This window comes from Strongylocentrotus purpuratus, unplaced genomic scaffold (genome assembly GCF_000002235.5).
Source record: "Strongylocentrotus purpuratus isolate Spur 01 unplaced genomic scaffold, Spur_5.0 spur5_contig_817, whole genome shotgun sequence".
NCBI lineage: Eukaryota > Metazoa > Echinodermata > Echinoidea > Camarodonta > Strongylocentrotidae > Strongylocentrotus > Strongylocentrotus purpuratus.
In genome coordinates, this window is record NW_022145521.1 from 660,521 (window position 1) to 680,926 (window position 20,406).

The 20,406-nt window shown below is 36.9% G+C and overlaps 1 protein-coding gene and 1 long non-coding RNA gene across 2 annotated transcripts; one reads left to right on the forward strand and one right to left on the reverse strand.

The window, feature by feature from the left end:
* The first annotated feature begins 2,179 nt into the window (after positions 1-2,179).
* Positions 2,180-4,087, forward strand: LOC753119. Its single transcript, XR_143814.2, has 4 exons — positions 2,180-2,239; positions 2,694-2,896; positions 3,406-3,471; positions 3,847-4,087. It is a non-coding gene; the product is annotated as an uncharacterized LOC753119 (long non-coding RNA).
* Positions 4,088-8,471: 4,384 nt separating this feature from the next.
* LOC115921771 lies at positions 8,472-12,365 on the reverse strand. Its single transcript, XM_030979936.1, has 4 exons — positions 12,257-12,365; positions 11,688-11,889; positions 9,190-9,255; positions 8,472-8,591 (listed from the first exon to the last, which is right to left on the reverse strand). The coding sequence occupies exons 1-4, from the start codon at positions 12,305-12,307 to the stop codon at positions 8,566-8,568; spliced, it is 345 nt and encodes a 114-aa protein (XP_030835796.1). The 5' UTR covers positions 12,308-12,365; the 3' UTR covers positions 8,472-8,565.
* Positions 12,366-20,406: the final 8,041 nt, after the last annotated feature.

The window sequence follows — 20,406 nt, forward strand, 5'->3', positions numbered from 1 at the left end:
ATTAGAAGAAATCTCAAATGTCATGAATAGATCAATTATTACTGATATTACACGAAGATCAGTATCTATAGTTAAATATGGAAGAAAAGGGATTATATGTAAACATACCTTCAGTTTGAATTCGATTTGTTCAAAACTTATTTTAACCAGGTGTTATGGTAAGGATTGCTAACAAATATGACAAACTATATTCTTGAACTCAAATCGTCTAGCCCGCAACTTAAGATATATTTCTGATCGAATGTTTTGAGATTGCTACAACATGGTGCTGAGCAGCTGTTTAACAATAGCATTCTAGCCACTCTGGTTAACATTGTTTACCACAAACACTGAGATTTCATGTATAAAACATGTCATACACTATTTCTCTATTTCAAATGAACATGCGTAGACTGAAAACGTTTTTTTGATCGTTAATATGAGGTGCACTGAGCATTTTGGAGATATTTGATTAATGATAATTGAAATGTTATCATATTATTAACCGGTATGGTAAATGGAATGTTACCTTGTATATTATGTAAGATTTTTCAGAGTTTTCATAGTATTCAATATCCAGATGGGCACTTATTACTCACCTACATCCATTTTATTTATACTTTATATAATATTTTAGGTTCGAGGACACCTACCCCCTAGACATCCACCCCCTGATAACCAGCCCAAGTCAACTACCCCCTAGGACAACTACCCCCTAGGGCTAACCACCCTCGAGGACGACTACAACCCGGGACAACTACCCCCAGACAACTACCGCCTAGAACAACTACCCCCTAGGACAACTACCCCCGGGCGACTACCCCCAGACAACTACCCCTACGACAACCATCCTCTAGGACAACTACCCCCCGGTCAACTTTCCTAGGGGTAGTTTTCTGGGGTAGTTGTCCGGGGGTAGTTGTCCTAGGGGGTAGTTATCCGGGTTTGTTTTCCGGGGGTTGTTGTCCAAGAGGGTAGTTGTCCTAGAGGGTAGTAGTCCGGGGGTAGTTGTCCGAGGGGTAGTCGCGCTAGAGGGTGGTTGCAATAGGGGGTATTTGACCTAGGGGGTTGTTGTCCTAGGGGGTAGTTGACTGGGGGGTTATCCGGGGTTTGATTTCCAGGGGGTATGTGTCCGGATACGAATATTCTTTATAGTCTAATTGGTACAAATTACAGCCATGACTTTTTTGTTTTGTCTTACACAGTGCCACAACGGAAGGATCCTCAATATTTGACGAAAGTGATGAAATAAACATCTTAAAATATACCAAAACAGTGTACCAAAACGTTATGTTAGTGATAATGAATAACAAGACAGATAGGCCTATATGTAGTAACTAATTTGAAACCTTACTGTTGTTAATAATATACTCCATAGAATCATTTCACATAATAATGACAATAATAACGCTTGTATAGCAAACATGTATCCGGATAAATTTTGATTGATTTAGATTTTGGGTTGGTTAGGAGTAGGATTTGCGGTGTGTTCGAGGAATTATTTAGCTAATGGTGCACGTGTGTATCTTCCTCATGTAAAATCGAAATCAAGAAATTGTGTCTAGTTCAACCTAAAGTACATCGACGCAAAAATGTACATTTTTCTTGGAAATTGTCTATTCTAAATATACAGACTTTGATTTAATATGATTATGATATTAATCAAATTGATGTATTCGTTTCTACTCCATATTTCCGAGTATAGTATAGATCTATTTCAAATGATACGAAGAATTCTGCATTTGTTTAAACTCGTTGTGCTAAGTACAATATGTAAAATTACTTACAATTATACATACTAGGCTAAAGGCTAATTTAGGTTTTCTTACCATGACTCGTGTGCCTGAAACTAACCGGGAATTTACTATATGCATTCATGATGCACTGCTTGTAATTTTCACCTTCTTGGTGCAAAAGAATTCCATAACACCTTGCATCTGACTCAAAAGTGCAAATGGGGTCATGTACTGTGAAGGGAGAGAATCTCGACCGTATAGATTAAAGTACTTTAGTTGTTGAGCCATCTGGTCTTGTCTGCATTTTCTTTTTTAATCTTTGTAATCATACTTAGTTCTAGATTACTTCTTTTACTATATCCTTCGGTCTTTACTTCATCAAATTCAGGGAGGGGTCATCGCTTTAAAAGGTTCACTTTTGGTAGCTAATTTGATCATTGAATGAGGGGGATTTCCTATAAATATGACAAACCATACTGATCAAACCTCACAACGCTTCCAGACTTCACTTTGCTGTTAAATCGGTAAGATCTTCCTGCTTTCTACTTGTGTTGGTATTGTTGTGAGAGAGATTCAGTGAGGGGGGGGGGGGAGGGACCATGATACCCTAAAAAAAAGAGATAGGACCTTTTAAGATAATGCGAGCATTTCGAACATTTACGAACAAATACATGTATTATCACTAAGTGTTACGTTGTAGGAAATCTTTGAATCTTAAAAAAAAGAAGTTGTATATGTATTCAAAGTAGAATTTGCGCAATTTTCAAGGAACGATAGTATACCTAAAACCCCTAATAAATACACCGCAACAGAAATAGGTACGGCATTTGCAACTGCGTGCTCGGCTTCCTTCTCTATTCGAAAGAGTCTCCCATTTTCACTTAAACACTTTGCCTTGTGTACTAGGAGTCAGAGTCTGGTAAGAATATTTAATGTATAATATTTGTCTAAAATCATTCTTGATGTTATTGTCTTCAGCTTTATCCACTAAAACCGAACCTCAAACAAAATGGCCAAGGCCCTGTTTTTCGTCCTCGCTTGTGCCCTTATCGTCGCCGCCCTCGCTGAGTTCGAGATCAATGACGAGACCGATCTCGATTTCATGAAGAGGGACGCTGACCTGGCGGAGTACTTTGAGGCTGAAAAGAGGGGAATGGGAAGGAACCTCAAGAAGTACAAGGGTGAGTAGAACCAAGATTGCAATTTAGACTCTAGTCACACCTAGAGACCGACTACAGACAGAACCAAAAAATTACAATACTAAGGATGGCAAAGAGTCACTCAGTTTGCAATCGGTCTTGATTCAGTTTTGTGGTGTGACATACGAATAATAGAAAAAGGATACTCAACTATAGATGCTGTCGTTACAATATTAGCGATACATGAACATAATGATGTAGCAGTCCTTCATACGGATATGCTATTGTTTGCAGTAAAACCTGATCATTGACGAGAGACAATAACACTGGTCTTCAACAGGAAATACTTTCCGAGGTATAAAGATAGGTTGTATTTATTGACAGATGGCCTTTATATACAGGTGGTCACTAAAACGGGTATATTAGCAGTAGAAGTAGCAGTAATAGTAATAATAATATTGATGATAGTAGTAGTACTAGACGTAGAAGTAATTATAGTAGTAGTAGTAGTATTTTACTAACCAATTTCTCTGTGTATTTCATCAAATCAGAATGCACAATGTTCGGCGCTTCATGCTGGTGTGGAAGGAGGAATGGCAAGGTCGTCTTCTGCAGCGGTAAGTTCACCATTTTTCTTCTGCATTTCCCTTCCGTTTTTTCATCTTGATTATCCAAAAAAAATCCAGAATTTTTTAGAATGTGGGATTTTAGCAATATAGTTAATAAAAAAGAAAATTACTGATCAACAATGCTTACGTAATAGACCAATTGAGTTTTGGGAAAACGTGTAAATATTCTGGTGAACTGGCAAGAATGAAAATAATTGGTGAGCTTTCTCTTCAAATTTATGTCAGTTTGGAAGAATAACATAGATCCATTGTATGTGTATTAATTAATGTACTCACTGATTATATTTATTATTGGTGTTTATTGTTTCAAATTTATATATTCATCGATTTTATTTCTCGTGTTTATTATCTTCTAATGTCCAGGAGCCGGAAATGGCGATAGCATGTAGACTCGTCCCTGATGTAGATGTAACCAACCAATCCCGTAACGGAATGGAATGACGTAACGAACGTCTCGGTCAATCACTTCGTGCGTTTTTCCTGTTCTTTGATTTAGTTCCCGTCCCCGTAGCTATTTCTTATTCAAATTTAGTTGAAGAAGAAGTCGATTTTCAAGACATTTTGCTGATCACCAAATGAGTTGAATAAAAGTATTTTCAAACTATATCACTTCTAAAATGCCTTTCTGTACATTGTTCTCTAAGATGATATCGTTAAAACAAATGTGAGGGCTGGTTATAAGTAGAGAATGCTGAATTAAACGTGTGAGACCCCAGTGACACTGATGAGACTAACACCAGATCGACACCAAACTGAACTTATAATTACTTTTCACCGTATTGCAAAAAATCGGTCGGTTTGGGGTCGGTTTAGAGTTCTTCGGTGTGACTGAAATATTTAAAAGAGAATAGTGTGAACATGCGAATCTCCCTCTTCTGCAGGCAATCATACAGATCACTGATGAAGAAAGTGCAGTGACGGAGGGTGTAAATGCGGATATACCTATTTTTGCCATCGAAAGTAAGAAAGTGCAGTTTGTGTTAGAGTGTGTAAATCGGTTATTCCTCGTGTGAAATCGAGATACAAAGTGCAGTGTATAAGCGTGTTTAAATGCGGATATTCTTGGTATGAAATCAAAATTAAGAAAGTTTAGTGTAAGGGTGTGTAAATGCAAATATTCCTGGTGTGAAATCGATATTAAGAAAGTCCAGTGTAAGCGTGTTTAAATGTGGATACTCCTGGTGTGAAATCGTAGCTAAGAAAGTGCAGAATAAGGGTGTATAAATGGGAATATTCCTAGTGTGAAATCGAAATGAAGAAATTGCGTTTCGCTTAACCAACAATAATTACACGTATATCTGTGTGAAAGTATTCAATGTTCTTTGGATAATATCATATTGCATATTCTTGAAAGTAATTGAATTCACTAATAGGATGTTTCAATTAATTTTGGGTTTCGGGTCGGTTAGGAGTCAGATTGGCGATGTGGTCGAGGAATTTAGCTAACGGTGCACGTGTGAATCTTCCCCATGTGAAATTATAATCAAGAAATTGTATTTAATTTAACCTGAAACCATCGCTGCGACAGGGTACAATTTTCTTGAAAATTGTCTATTCTAAATTTACAGAATTTAACTTTGTATGATATGATGTTAATTAAATTGATGTACTGGTTTTTGCTCCATATTTCCGAAAATACATTTTCAAGAAAATATCGAGTATATATTTGTTTCAAGTGATATTTGGATTTTTTAAATATTATTTGGGTAAACAAATTATATAAGAAAGGCCGGAATATTAAACATTACTTACAGTTAAGATATGAATCAGTTATACATTCTCGGCTGAAGGTTAATTTAGGTTTTCCTTCCATAACTCGTGTGCCTGAAACTGACCGGAAATTTACTATATGCATTCATGATCATTGCTTGTATTTTCACCTTCTTGGTGCAAAAGGATTCTCCATCACCTTACATCTGACTCTCCCAAGATTGAAAACTAATCTCGGCATCATTTCACGAACCCGCCATGAGCTTCTCTAACAGCCCATTTTGATTACACTACACGCGTATCAATGGGATGACGGTGAATTTGCCGTTAATGACAGTGTCGTGAAACTTTGTCCTGGCTCTCTAGCTTTCTACACAGAACTACCTACACTCAACCTTCTTCTCTAGCACACAAATAAACAAATTTAAAGAGGTAAAAAATAAATGTATTATTCATGCGTTAATTAAACAGATAATTGCAGGCTCCTTAATCATGTCTTGGCAAACAGGTGAAGTTAGCCCTCGTTTTTGGTAACATGATAACAATATTTTCTGACTACTCTAGAGTAAGTAAAATAATTTGTCACATATTTAATAACTTTTTTATAGAATGATCAGTTGACGGTGAATTACAAGTCAAGAAATTACTATTTTCAAAATTAAAAAGCTGTATATTTGAACCGAATCAAACTAAACGATTTAGAGTTATATGATTAAGGCTTGTATGCCCGAAAATGCTTTTTCTTGTTATGTGGAGCATTATGGGGCAGAAAAAAACTTGGTCGTGAAGACAATCGGGTTGTGGTGTGCAGCCCCTTCCATTGGACAAAATTTCGTCAATGGAGTTTTAAAGGGACTTGTTAACATTGTCCAGATGAGAGGAAATGGTGCTAAGGTAATGACTTCAATGCTAGATGTACAATTAAAGATATTCTGAAAGTTTGAGTGAAAACGGCCCATTATTAATGATAAAAATGGGGAAAAACTGATCTGATCAATTTCTTAATTCTCCCAACTATATTATTACAATTTAATTACATTTTAGGTTAATGTAAATCGTCTCAAAGCAATGAATTAGCTTTATATACCATTCCACACATTTACGTGTTGACAGATATATAACAGCCTGTGTTATGTCTTATTTTCAAGGAAAAACGGTTGGGAAAATTTAAAAATGGTTGGGGAGAATTTACTGTTAATCGCTGTTAAAGGGTGTCGCACAGTGTCGCCTTCAAGGACAACCATAAATATGTTTGTGGTTTGAGAGTTTTCTCAGGATCTTTTGCCTGATAGAGGGTTAGTACAGCAGAAAGAATATAATGAGAAACATTTCATACAAAAATTACACAGTTCTTTCATCAACCTTGTTACCGAATAAAAAATATTGATCGAAAGTTTTATGAGGCGTTTGATACCACATCCGAACGACTTTATTTCTCCACCTTTTTGTTTATATACAGGTATACTACTTAACTCTGGACAAAATGTTGTTCATGGGCTACATGAACATGAACTTTGATCAAAACGTTTCATAATATGTTTCGTAATATTTTTTAAATCTAAACCTTTTCATCCATATACATTCTTCCAAACTGACAGACAAAAGAATTAGATTAAAAAGCAAATTACTTTCATCTTTACCAGAATCCAACCTCTTCTTTGTCGGAGAGAGAAGAGAGAGAAAAGAATGAGAAACATGCTGACAAGCTATTGTAACAATTGACGTGCAAAAGACATGGACATCAAATGTATTTATGATATTAATTAAGCTTGTCCAGCTAGGTTGCAGATAATTATTATCGGAGAATAGACTGATGTAGATATGAAAACAAGGAACACGATTTATTACGTAATGCTGTAAATCTGTGAAATATTTTTGGTTTGGGGGATACATGTTGACATGTATTTAAATGCAGGAATGACAGGTATGCAAATAACTATGTCAAGTGATCCAGTCCGATATCGTGGAGTCATAGTTCAAGTTCTCAAAACCGAGATATTAGTTCGTGAAACCCATGTGACGTCTCTGTCCACCATTTTAAATCTATATAACAAGCGTTTCTACGATAGTATTAATACTGATGAGGCTACCCTGGGTAAACAAGACTTTATTATTATTATTATTATTATTATTATGATTATTATTATTATTATTATTATTATTATTATTATTATTATTATTATGTCTAATAACTTAGACTAAAATTTAAACAACAACAACTACGACTACTACTACTACTACAATGACAACAATGACTGCTGCTACTACTACTAATACTACTTTTACTACTACTATTGCTACTACTACTGCTACTACTACTACTACTACTATTACTACTACTACTACTACTTCAACTTCTTCTATTACTATAACTGATATAACTACTACTACTACTACTTCTATTTCAAACTCAAACTCAAACTCATATTACGACAACAACTACTCCTACTCCTATTACTACTACTTCTACTACTACAACTACAACAATTATTACTACTAGCTACTCGAAGTAATAGTGATTAAAAGAATACTGATAATAATTTACATTCATAAAACAGTTTTCTGACTGAAAGGACGATGTTACTATTACATGCTCGACACTTATATCATTTCGTTCCATTATATTTTCTCAAAGGGCAGATAGTCAATATCGGTTTGCCAGATGTATAATTTCATTTGATGATTATGCTACTTGACACCAGAGACGTCTATCTCCCCCTCTCTCTCTCCCTCTCTCTCCTTTTCTCTTTCTCTCTCTCTCTCTCTCTCTCTCTCTCCTCTCTCTCTCCTTTTCTCTTTCTCTCGCGCGCTCTCTCTCTCTCTCTCGCTCTATTAGTATGTTTCATTTCCTTAATCTCTCTAAATTCTGTCGTATAAATCAAGACACTGTAATCCTTTCTCTACGTCATATATACCATCCTCACATGGACCCCTTTCAATTTCTCTTGTCTTTTCCCTTCCTCTTTTTTTGTCTCATTTTCTTCTCTGTTTCTCGCTCTCCGTCTTTAATGTTTCACTACCCCTCTCTCTCTTTCTCTCCCTCCATTAATATGTGTGTATGTGTGTGTGTGTGTGTGTGTGTGTGTCTCTCTCTCTCTCTCTCCTTTCTCCCTTTCTCTCTCGTACAAAGCTGAAAATAGAATAATGTAGATTTTACTCTTTTTCACCTTTTTGTACTTTAATGGTATGAATTACAAAGACATGGCTACTGTCCAATTAAGATAAAGTGAACGAGATACTGAATTCAATTCAATCAAGCAAATATTGAAATTATAGCTATGATGCCGAATCGAAAGAGATCCGACGTCATCCGAAGTAGATGCGACGGAGATCCGAAGTAGTTCCGAAATCGATCCAGGCAGCAACGAATAATTACATGTTGTCTCCAGTTCCAGCTCCTGTAAAAGGTAAAGAAACAAAAACAGGATAATATGACGTCGACACTTTGTTGGGTAAAAGAAAAATGTAATGGATCACAAAAGGAAAGAGAAGTGTTTTAAATCAAATGAGATTACAACGGGAGAGAAACGGAAAACAAAAGGTAAGAATTTCTATTGAAAAATATATCAGATAGCCAAATAGAAAATCGGAACAATTTTGATAAAACAGGCATGAGTGATAAAACATTTCGACCTTACTTCTGTGTACTTTTAAGAAAGTAGAAAACCGTTAAGAAAAGTTTGAAGGACTTAGTCACATAGGAGCAAGAAACGGCCCCTTTTTTCTGTGCATAAATAATTAGGTTTATTAAACAATATTTGAGTGCCCTATTTGTTTCCTGTCAATATTTGCTTTTCTGCTACATAACTGAACTTCAGAATTCCTGTTATATACATCTTCAAATGTTCTTGTGGCCGTGAATTCTTTGATGAACAAAGAATACATTTCTCTCTTTAAGATCCCCTCAAACTTTTAACTTACACAACATGTATGTAAATAAAAATGAATCAATGAATCCTTTATTTTGAATTAGTATATTTCTTTGGCTAAACCCACCACTGCAGAAAACAACCTTGCCGGATCTCCTGCTGCACCAGCAAGCCTGGTTGTACTGTTGACAATCTGTTGATAATTAAGAGATAAATATGAATATTTCATTAAACAATAGTATATATTATAATAATAATGATAGTGATGATGATGGAAATGATGCTGATTATGATGATAATAATAACAATAATAACGATAATAATAATACTACTAATGATAATAATGATAATAATAATAATATACAGTATCTCTATACCGTAAATTGCAAAGTGCCTCTAGAATTTGCATTACAAATTACATCAAATCAAATAACATTCAAACTAACTTTTGTTTAACCAAGGGTAGCCAATATCAGTTTAAAAACTGCTCTTCATGCGGTCCCAGCAATCATTATTACCCATGCCATTGCCAGGTACCTATTTATACCTTAATGGAGAGTAGCAAATTTGCAATAAATTCTTCCCAAAGAACGTTGGTTCCAAGATAGGGTATGAGCCCTACACCCTCGGATTGAGATTCAATTGAATGAACCACTATAATAACACGGCACCTCTTCAGTACAGTATGAGTGCATTGTTGCACAATAAAGGGAGGGGGCAGGAGATACCACCCCTCAATCGAGAACCATGTAGAATTTTACGAATATCTGGGCAACAGTTAGTTTTTTAATTTTACACCAATTGACCCATATATATATATATATATATATATGAGCTCGTATTTAAACGATTTAACCAATTGTTTCTGATATTATTGCTTTGAACTGTTAGCAGCAGCGTGTTTACAAACGCTTACTTATCTTGACCAATTTCACAACGGATAAACCATTCTAACAGCAAGAGACAAAACTGTTTGCTAACTGCTAATCTACCTGTGTTTTAAGTGTTTGAATACTCACGCCTATATATCATAACCAATGTGGATACTAACACCTTTACATGTATGTGTTGCTCGTGGTTGTATTTTTGGGGACAAATAAGTGTTAGTGCATGCGTTTGGATCTTTGGGACCAAAATACGTCAGTAAACAACGCTTAATCGAGTTTGGAGTTTACAGTGTACAGCATTTATTATAGTAAATTGCAAACATTATTGATTGCTCACAACATTTAGCTACTCATGAATGGACATTAGGGCAAGAGATTCCTTCCCTCCTTTCTAAATAATGGACTCAAAACATTGTGTATCACTTTTCAAAATGACGGATCCTTGTCCAAATCACATTTGCTTCAAAAAGCCTGAATAATCGTGCAAAATCAGAGTTGGTTCATGGTGATGCGATGAATGTCTTTGCGATCATAATAACATCTATTTTTTTAAATCCAAATACTTGTTTTGAAAAGATTGCTGGGAGAGATATGTTTTTATATCCTTCCTCACTACAATGCACAAACTTTAGTTTGATAGTCTTAACCTAAGAGTTAATATCGATCAAAAGTGTCGAATCTTAATCATTCTAACACCTACTTCGCTTCTAACGCAAACAGCCCACCTATTGCATTATAATTTAAACCATTTTCTTTCTTAATGCTATTTTATCACCAGAACTTAACATACTAAAAGCTTCGACACGCCGCTGAACCGACCCCAGACCAACCCCAAAACTTGCCCAATAGGGGTTGTGTAATCTCTTTGATCGGTCTGTCGTCAGTCTGCGGTCGGTCTGCTGCTGGTTTTGTCGGTATGACCAGGATATAAGTTTGAGAGGGGTCCACTCGTTCTCCCGAAGGTCCGCTTTTCCGAAGGGTCGTAAATCCGAAACACGAATTTCCCATACCATGGGGCTTTATCATTCAGAAAAGGAAATCGAGTTCATAATTCCGGACGTGAAATAGAGTCCGTTATTCCGAAGGTTCGTTTGACCAAGGTTCCTAATTCCGAAAGTTAAATTGAATTTATTATTCCCAAGTTTCGTACTTCCAACAATAAAATAGGGTTCATTAGTGGAGGTGCCATGGTCTAGTGGATTTGTCACCAGACGGTGGATCACATGATTTGTGGTTCTAATCCTGCCACGGCAGTATTGTCGTTTGGCAAGACATTAATATACATTTCCCACACTTGACCCAGGTGAATTCCAGGTATTAATTTCTTGAAATGCTACACTTACAGCCATGCTAATGCCGGGGGAAAACCTGTGGAGCGCCAGGATTGTCAAGTCTGACAGACATAATTGCTATCGAAGAACCCACTATTATTACAATTTTTGTTATTATTATTATTAGTAGTAGTAGTAGTATTGTATTAATAATTCCAAAACTGATATAGGGTTCGTAATTCCTAAAAATAACAAAGGGTTCGTTTTTCTATGGGTTCGTTATTCCGAAAAACAATACAAGGTTCTATATCATTATCGGAAATACGAATCTTCAGAATTGTGAAATGAGAAGTAACGAGCCTTTGGTATAATGAACATTCGGAATAAGGAACTTTCGGAATGATGAACGTTCGTAAAAACGAAATGTAATTTAAGATTTGATGCAGTGTGGTTCATATTGTACTCACGCTTGTATTTCTTCATGCTCCTTCCCCTTCCCCTCTTCTCAGCGTCGAAGAAATCCATCATGTCAGCGTCCCTTTTCATGAACTCGATGTCAGCAGCAGTCTCGTCATCGAACTCGAACTCAGCGAGGGCGGCGACGACGAGTGCACAAGCGAGTACGAAGAAAAGAGCCTTGGCCATTTTGATTGGTCGGTTTGCTAAATTCTAGAGAAAGGGCACATCAAAACAATTTTCCAATTATATTTGTTTGATTTTTGTCTCTCATCTTCTTCATGTTCTTCTGATTCTTCTCCTCCTCTTCCTCCTCCTTCTTCTTCTTCTTGTTCTTTCGTCATCTTCCTCTTCTTCTTCTCCTTCTTCTTCCTCTTCCTTTAGGAATTTTATGCAGATTATAATTACTACTTAGTTTATTTATATGGCAACCGATCACAAGCCTGGTGCTGCCAGGAACATAGACAGAAATACAAATGCATAAATAAATAAACAAATAAATGAATAAATAATTAAACAAACTAACAAATAAATAAATACATGAATGCAAAAATGTGTGTGAGACGTGTTTTAAACTCACCGAATGAAAGTAGGAAGGAGACTTGCAGCAGTTATTGGTAATCACTTTCATGTCCCGGTCTATTTATAAGAAATTATTTGAAGAAAAAAAAAATCATGATTCTTAAATCCTGATTTGGTTTCTGTCATGTATGCCGCTTCACTCGAAAACAAATTAGTCGGTCTTGAGCCTTTACAATTGCTATCATTATAACAGATGTTTAAAGAATTGAAGAAAGTATTCTTCATAGGGAACAAGCTTGGCGGCAAAGACAGTCAAACAAATGACACATTTTTTCCGGCCCGGTTGTGTGTTTAATGAGGTATGACTGGATAGCCAAGTCAGTTTCTTCGAAGTTGAACTAGTTGACAGCTTATGTCGTCATAGTCCGCTTAATATTCTGTGAACCTAGAAAATCTATTTCCGTCAAAGTTTCCTTTTATGAATTTTGTTTGTTAGAATATTTTTGTTTTTGTTCGCTTTTTTTGTATTCTTGAGCGGGGCTTTTTATTTGCATTGCCTCTCTCTAACCCGGTGTTACATGAGTTTCCGATAGGATGCCCCCAAATCTTCGTGCTCTTTCACTCGGCCAGTTTTCCATACAAAACTGATACACCGATATTATGTCCGTGGCAGGGACTTGAACCACGTACCTTGTGATCCGTAGTCCTGTGACGTATCTCACATCACCTTTGAAGCACTTCGTCTAGTCGATTTTCATCTAAATATACTACCCTTAGACCTGCTAATAAAAAAACGATACGAAAGGATTTTTTTCTTCAGCAAAGAAAACAATCAATCTCCCAGCGGCGACCGGGCGGAGAACGCTCAGCAGCCTTTGACCTAGCGGCTTCGATTTTTGACCTAAATCGCTCGACGGCGACCGCTCGATTAGGCCGGTGCCCGGACGGCGACTGCCCGGGCACCGAGCGTACTTTGGGCGGCGAGTGAAAGTGAGCAGGCGCCGCCAGAATTTTAACTCCGCGCTAAAACTTCAGCAGCGACCAAGCGATGCCCTAAAAAAAAAAAAAAGCGGTGCCCGGGCGGCCGCCGCTCGTTGCCTGGGTGAAATTGGCTCATAACTCGCCGCCCGGCCGCCGAGCAGGCTACTTTTAGGTGATGTGACCATAGCTTAAGTGAACAGCTTATATAGATTAACTGAAGAATTTATACAATGTTCTTGAAAGCTGGAAAAAAGGTGTATATCCCAAGTGATACCCCAAAAGTTACAGCAAAATGACAGCGATGGCAGGTACACCTATCAACGATAACGATATTTAGGGGGTGGGTGCAGGGAGGGGGAGTCCCCCCCCCCCCCTCTCCCTTGCAAAACGCGGAAGCTTTGACGTTTCATTAAATTCTCGACTCTTAATGCTTGTCTGAATTCAGTTCCCCCTCCCATGAATGAATTTTTAAAACAATTCTGCTCCTTTTTCGACCTCTTTTTTTTTTCTCTTCTCTTTTTTCTTTTTTTTTCTTCTCTGTCCTTTTTTCCTTCTTTTCTTCTCTTTCTTTCTTTTTTTCTCTTCTTTCTCCTTTTTTTTGTCCGGCGTTTTTTTGGGGGGCGACCCCCCCTTTGGCTACGCGCCTGTACAAATCACTAATGGGAATCACTAGGCAATTATCATAATTTTTCTTTTTTGAAAATTGATAAAAACACAAGGATTTGTAATTACTTTGTGTGTGACTTAAAGCCTCTTTTTTGCCATTTTTTTGTAAGTATTGTGTCTTTTGGGGATCGTTTAATTATCATGGCTTCTTTGGCAGATCAGTATTATTTTAAAGATGAATTAATCTCTTTATCAAAATCACAAGATTTTGTGTATTTTGAAACCATATTGTCGCTTTTTCACACTTTTCGTAAATCAATGCTTCTACACAGATTATTTGTTTCACTATTCTCCATTCTTCTTAAAATAGCCTCATCATGGTATCTTATACTATACCATTCTCCATTTCTGCCTCCTTTCCCTCAATTTCTCCCTCTTTCTTTCACTTTCTTTCTCTTTCTCTCTCTCTCTCTCTCTTTCTCTCCATTTTCTTCTTGCCTCTTCTCTACAATCTGGTTTAAAAAGAAAATCGCACACAAACTCATACCCGGCCATTCATTTTTGTTGTGTTTTGTCTTACTACATCATGTATATCTCTTTTGATTTTGCTCTGCTGGTTTTCTTCTTTTTATTTACATCTCCCATCAATCACTGTACCCTTCACCCTCTCGCACACACACACACACATACTCTCTTCCTCTCTCTCTCTCTCTCTCTCTTCTGTCTCTCTTTTTCTTTTTCTCTCCTATCTATCTATTCTGATCTGACATGTCGAAATCTGAATCTCTGTCTCTTTGACTTTTTTTCTTACTCTCTTCTCTCTTTCTCTGTCTTTTTTCCCTTTTTTTTTTCCTTTTCAACTATATACCCACCTATCTACAAATCTAAACATCTTGTTTGCCATTTAAAATATATCTACATCTCAAAATACGCTGGAAAACCATAAAATACCATTTAGAAACATAAATTATAACAATTAGTCTTTAATATACCATAATACCTTCTTTCAGAAAAGAAAGTAAATGGCTTTTTGACCCAAACACACTCGACACGGAGGTATAGTTCAGCATTTACACAAGTGTCGCCAAACGGGGGTGCCAATCATATCATTACTACGTGTCATTGAAATTCCATTGTCGGTCCAAGCGGTCTCCAGGTCAAGTAGTCACAAAAACGATAGCATTTACATGGCATCACCATTCCCAGCTCCTGTCAATAACAATCAAAAAATCAAATCAAAAAATCAAAATGGTATTGACTCAGTCGGATTAGATCGCAACCTAAATCCCTAAAACCTGCCTATAAAGACCACTCAAGGGAGACTAGAAAAATATCTTTTCAATTTTAAGGTTCCATTGATATTATTTTCTATTGTAAATCAACATAATTCTGTGGTCTCAATAGATAGCTGGTCTTTCTATACAGGTGGTCGCTTTGATAGATTTCTCTCTGCACTGATAATAAATACTTATCAATATATTCGCATTTGTCTCTTATTCGTACCGAATGTAGTAACGATGGTTCCACATTATGCTCACAAATTTTAAATGTATAACTATATGCTTAAAGAATCCTTTAGTATAATTTATTCCAATATTTTTTCAACAACTATTTCAATGCAACTTATTATTCCATGTTCCTGATTTTATGTTATCCTTTGTACCCCCCCTCCCTTCCCCCCCCCCCCAAAAAAAAAAAATGAAAATGAAAATGCCCACAAACCGCTAAAGATTTCTTCATCAATAAATTGTTTTTGAATAAAATAAAAGATACATAAAATCTAAAGACTAGAATTTGTTATAGTAATTAATCATAATATATTAATCCCCTGTCTTAGGAAATCGGGGAGCTCCTGTAGCCAGCCTTTCAAATTAAGAGAATTCAGTCTTCAAAGGGGAATTTCACCCTAATATTAAGATGATTTTAATAAAAGCAGAAACAATTATAGAAACCAAGAAGTAAAGGCTTGAGCAATATCCGATTTAAAAAAGGAAAGTTACGAAGTTGAAGTTTTCATCAGTGAAACACAAATTGGTAACAATGTGACGTATCTTTCAAGCTCCTCTCTAATTTGCTCTGCATAGAAAATCTCATAACAGATTAAAGTCATTAAATATTAAACTTGGTATTAGTGTTAGATTTCGTGTTTAGATCTCCCCCTTTCGAGGTTCTAAATCAAAATTCATTATGGGTGTGGAAAAAAAATACCGTTTGCGAATTAGCGATCGGGTTCTTTGAGTAAAGACCAAATAGAGGAGTACACGATACCTGTGGTTAAGAGCCACCCCTCCCACTCACACACACACACCCCCTATGACTAAGGCCACCAGAAAAAGATCGCAAATGTTTTCGAAAAATCAAGTCGAAATCAATTTCAATGCCCTCTATTATAGCCATGTCATAGGAAGATTACGCAATAGATCACTCTAATGTTCATTCCAATTGCTAATAGCCAAGGCTATTGGTATTGCTCTAAATTGATTTTTCGAGAGTTGTTAAGATAGTCTTCCATATCAAAGGTGATTCTCGAAAAACAAACTTACCGCTGCAGAAGACGTATTTGTGGGTTTTCCTGTGGCACAGGCAAGCTTGTCCTGAAAGTCCTTCGCAGGCTGTAGATAAAAATGAAACATTGCAAACAATTATGAGGCTGATGATGATGATAACTTTATTTATCCAAGAAAGTCTCATCAACTATTCTTCCATGCAATTATCATAACTCCAGCAGTGCCAGGAATCCATTTGCCTTTGTGGTAGTAATTGCGATATGGTGACCATATGGTAGGAATACTCACCAGGGAGTGGAGATGAAATGATGACCGGGGTAATAATATCTTAGAGACGTTATTTCGTAGTGCTACATAATCCAGGTTTATAGTATTACACTTCGGTTGAGTGGGACGAATGTGGGCAACAAACCATGTCCAAGGTTGTAAACCCCAAGCGAGGCTCGACCCAGGGACGCCTCGTATAAGAGTTTACATCCCTCACAAATAAACGCGGTGCTCCCCCTCCACCCCCTACCCAAACAAAAATGGATAAACAAATATATATATACGCTGTCATACATTCCCGAACTAGGTGCCAGTCATAAAACAAAGAATGAAAAGAAGCCCCTGTCATACTTTTATCGTGTGGAGGCACCTCCGTACAACTTGTAGGCACCTCGGGAAACAGCCAGACAAAACGACTATGAAAATCATATTCTGACTCTATATTTCAGAGCAAATGGGAATATAATATAAGAATATTCCGTTTTTAGCATCAATCTCTTTGTATGACATATCTATACACTTTGCAATAGATTTAAGCTCGCAGTGCATTTAAAGGAATAATCATACCAGGTAGCCATATACCGCACCTGTTTGACAAATGTAGATAAACGGGTTGGAAATGCTGTGTCAGGGATTCGATCCCCGTACCTTGTGGTTAACAGTCCGCTGACCTATCCACTAGACCACAAGAATTAATATTGCAATTTAGGCAAGCGAAGGGGTTTTAGGAGTCGATACTCACACTTGTACTTCTTCAGGTTCCTTCCCCTCTTCTCAGCCATGAAGTACTCCTGCATGTCAACGTCCCTCTTCATGAATTCGACATCAGCGGCCTCATCCTCGAATTCGTCGTTGAGCTCGAAGGCAAGGGCGGCGACGACGAGGGCGGCAGCGAGAACAATGAAGAAAGTCTTGGCCATTTTAGATTTGTTGGTTTTCTGCCAGTTAAACAAAATAATTTAAAATCTGTATTTGAGACAAGCTGAAAATTTCGTCCAATTTAATTTTTCAGGCTAGAAGTAATGAATGATATTGTCGATCCATGGAAGACTCATCAGCATCAGTGCTGTACTTCCTAAGAGCCATACAATAAACCACTTCGGTGATAACATATGTACAAATAACCAGATATCCCTTTTGTTTTGCATTTCAGAACAACCACTGCCAAAGTGGTGAAGGTGCTGTATGAAATCCTTTTATTTACCCCCTTGAAGAAGAAAAAATCTTCCACCTGTGTATCATAAAATCTACCACCGGTACATAAATAAATAATGATAGCATAACTTTAACGAACAGCAATTGTCTCGATGGGCTTTCCAGTTTTGTACAAATGACCTTTACCTTTATCTGCTCATGCACAGTTAGTACCCCCGAAGTGACTTATTATTTTTACCCAAGCAATTTGCCAGGTATCCATTAACCCCTGGGTAAAGAGGGGCAAACGTGGATAAATGTCTTGGCTCTTACCTCTTCCTTCTCTTACCCTATTTTCCCAGTAAGTCCCTGAGTATATTATTCCCTCTTTAAATGATATGTCGCCATGAAATATATATGTTATTGCTGACAAAACATTACAGTTGTCCTGAATACCTAAGAGACCCAAATGAGAATCGTATAGGAACATTAAAACTATGTAAAACAAATAGTATATGAATGTTTTAAGTACATACCTGACGTTGATTGATGATTTCGGTGTTGGACTGAAGATCTGGTGATATCATGCTCAAGGCATCTCCTATTTATAAGAAAACGTCCACCATTCGTTTGCAATCTTTCTTTTTCTGGAAATTCATTTCCTGGGCTAATTCATTCAATTAGACAACAGATGGATCTCTTTATCAACAGTAAGACAAACTTTGCGTGGTTCAAGAAAATATTTCAGAAATAAAATAGAGAATTATTCATGCATCGTCGGTCTATCTATTACTGATTCATTAATTATATCCTTGACTTTCTGAAGCCATTAATCGTTTGGTCTAATTATCACTCATCTTGATGGAAAAAACCCGAGGTAATTTAATTTGCAATATGTTTGTATTTTAATCTTCATTTCTGATTTCAAAGGGCCTTGACATGTCCGTGGCTGAGTAAAGTACATTTATAGAAGCACAGAAGTCATTTTAGGGAATTCAACGCCCCTTAGAATATCTCGGGGAGGAGGGGGAGGGGGAGGACCACTTTTCCCAAATTTGTTTTCTCCATTAGACGTGTGGTCCCCTCAGCGTACACGCAAGGTTCTTATTTCATTCACAAAACGTCTCTAGAAACTTTAGACAACGATACCATCGTGCCATCAGCCCATACGTGGTACAGGGCGATTTTGACAACACTTTTTTTAAAGACCATGGTTGCTCAGTTATCCGGGGCAGAAATATTATGAATACGGTATCATTGGACAGAAAATAATTTTTCCTTCATCATGAAATAGACTTCAAAGTCCTACTGATTATGACTTTTTAACTTAGAGCTACCAAATTCGGGTATACTTTGTTTGTACGCACTGTTGATATATTTATATACATATATCTTTTTTCTTGAGTAGTTTCGAAATATCCCTCCACTTCTTTGTTATCAGTTTTACTTTTATCACTTGTCTCTTGTGTATATCTTCTTTTCTTCATTTCGTCTCTTGTCTCGTCGTGATAATATTCATATTTTCTTTCCTTCACTTCCACTCTACTAAAAATGTCGTTATGTCTCCGTCTCTCTCTATCTCTCTCTCTCTCTCTCTCTCTCTCCATCTCCCCCACTTCATGTATAGCCTCTTCCCTCTTTTTCGCTCTCTATCTGACGGTTTGAGGTGTTTGCTTCTCTCTCCCTCTCTCTCTCTCTTTCTTTTTTCTCTCTCTCCCTCTCTCTCTCTCTCTCTCTCTCTCGCTATATATCTCTCTTTATTCCTTTATCCCCTTTTCTCTCCTATACTTTAGTCACAGAAAGGAGACTGACACCAGACCGACTACAAACCGATCAAGGTTTTATGTTATCTCCAATGACAAATAATTAGTCGATTTAGAGTCGCTTTGGAGTCGGTTTGACGGTGTGAATGATGTTTCGTTTCCACCAATCTCTCTCTCTCTTTTTCTCTCTCTCTCTTTCTCTCTCTATCCTTCTCTCTTCTCTCTCTCTCTCTCTCTCTCTCTCTTTATCTCTCTCTCTCTCTCTCTCTTACACACACTTTCTCCCTGCATTCGTTCAAATACGTTTACATGCCTACTTCAGTCTTTCTTTTATTTTCTTTCAAGAGAACTAACAATAATCTGATATTAGGTTAGAAACACCAACGTATTTTCAGGACTGAAGAAATTAAGCCCTTTATCGTCGGCTGGTAATAAGAAGGCCATAAATTGCGGGCAGCCAACGATTAAATCCAATCCACTACTGTTGTGGTATAGTGGTTCATTCAGCTGACTCTCAACCCAAGGGTAGAGGGTTCGAATCCTAGCCCGGCATTTACGTCCTCTAACAAGAAATGAATCCATATTAAGACCCGTCCAGGTGTGCATGGGTATTTGACATTTGCTAGGTTTATAATTGCAAGGCCCTCATGGAAAAACAGCATCGAGGCTGATAAGACATACCTGAAATTATGATATTATTATATTATACTACATCGATGCTAAAAAGGGTATCATAAAAAGATGTTAATTACATATCAATTAGATATATTGTCGCATGATATCAGGTTACATATCATATGGGATATGAAATTAGCATTATAGTTTAAATTTGCCCGATTAATACCTTTTGGTGTACACTGTAACTCACAATGTTTGTAACACAAGACACGACAAGCACTGAATAAAAAAATTGAAATACGTGTATAAAGGACAATCTATCTTTATTCACA

What these genes read in the sequence shown, in the direction of transcription:
- LOC115921771 (XM_030979936.1), bottom strand. Translation starts at nt 12,307, where the DNA reads ATGAAAGTGATTACCAATAACTGCTGCAAGTCTCCTTCCTACTTTCAT. An exon ending in CTCCTTCCTACTTTCATTCG is followed by an intron (nt 11,890 to 12,256) that starts GTGAGTTTAAAA and finishes CCCTTTCTCTAG; the next exon opens with AATTTAGCAAACCGACCAAT. An exon ending in GAGCATGAAGAAATACAAGC is followed by an intron (nt 9,256 to 11,687) that starts GTGAGTACAATA and finishes AATTATCAACAG; the next exon opens with ATTGTCAACAGTACAACCAG.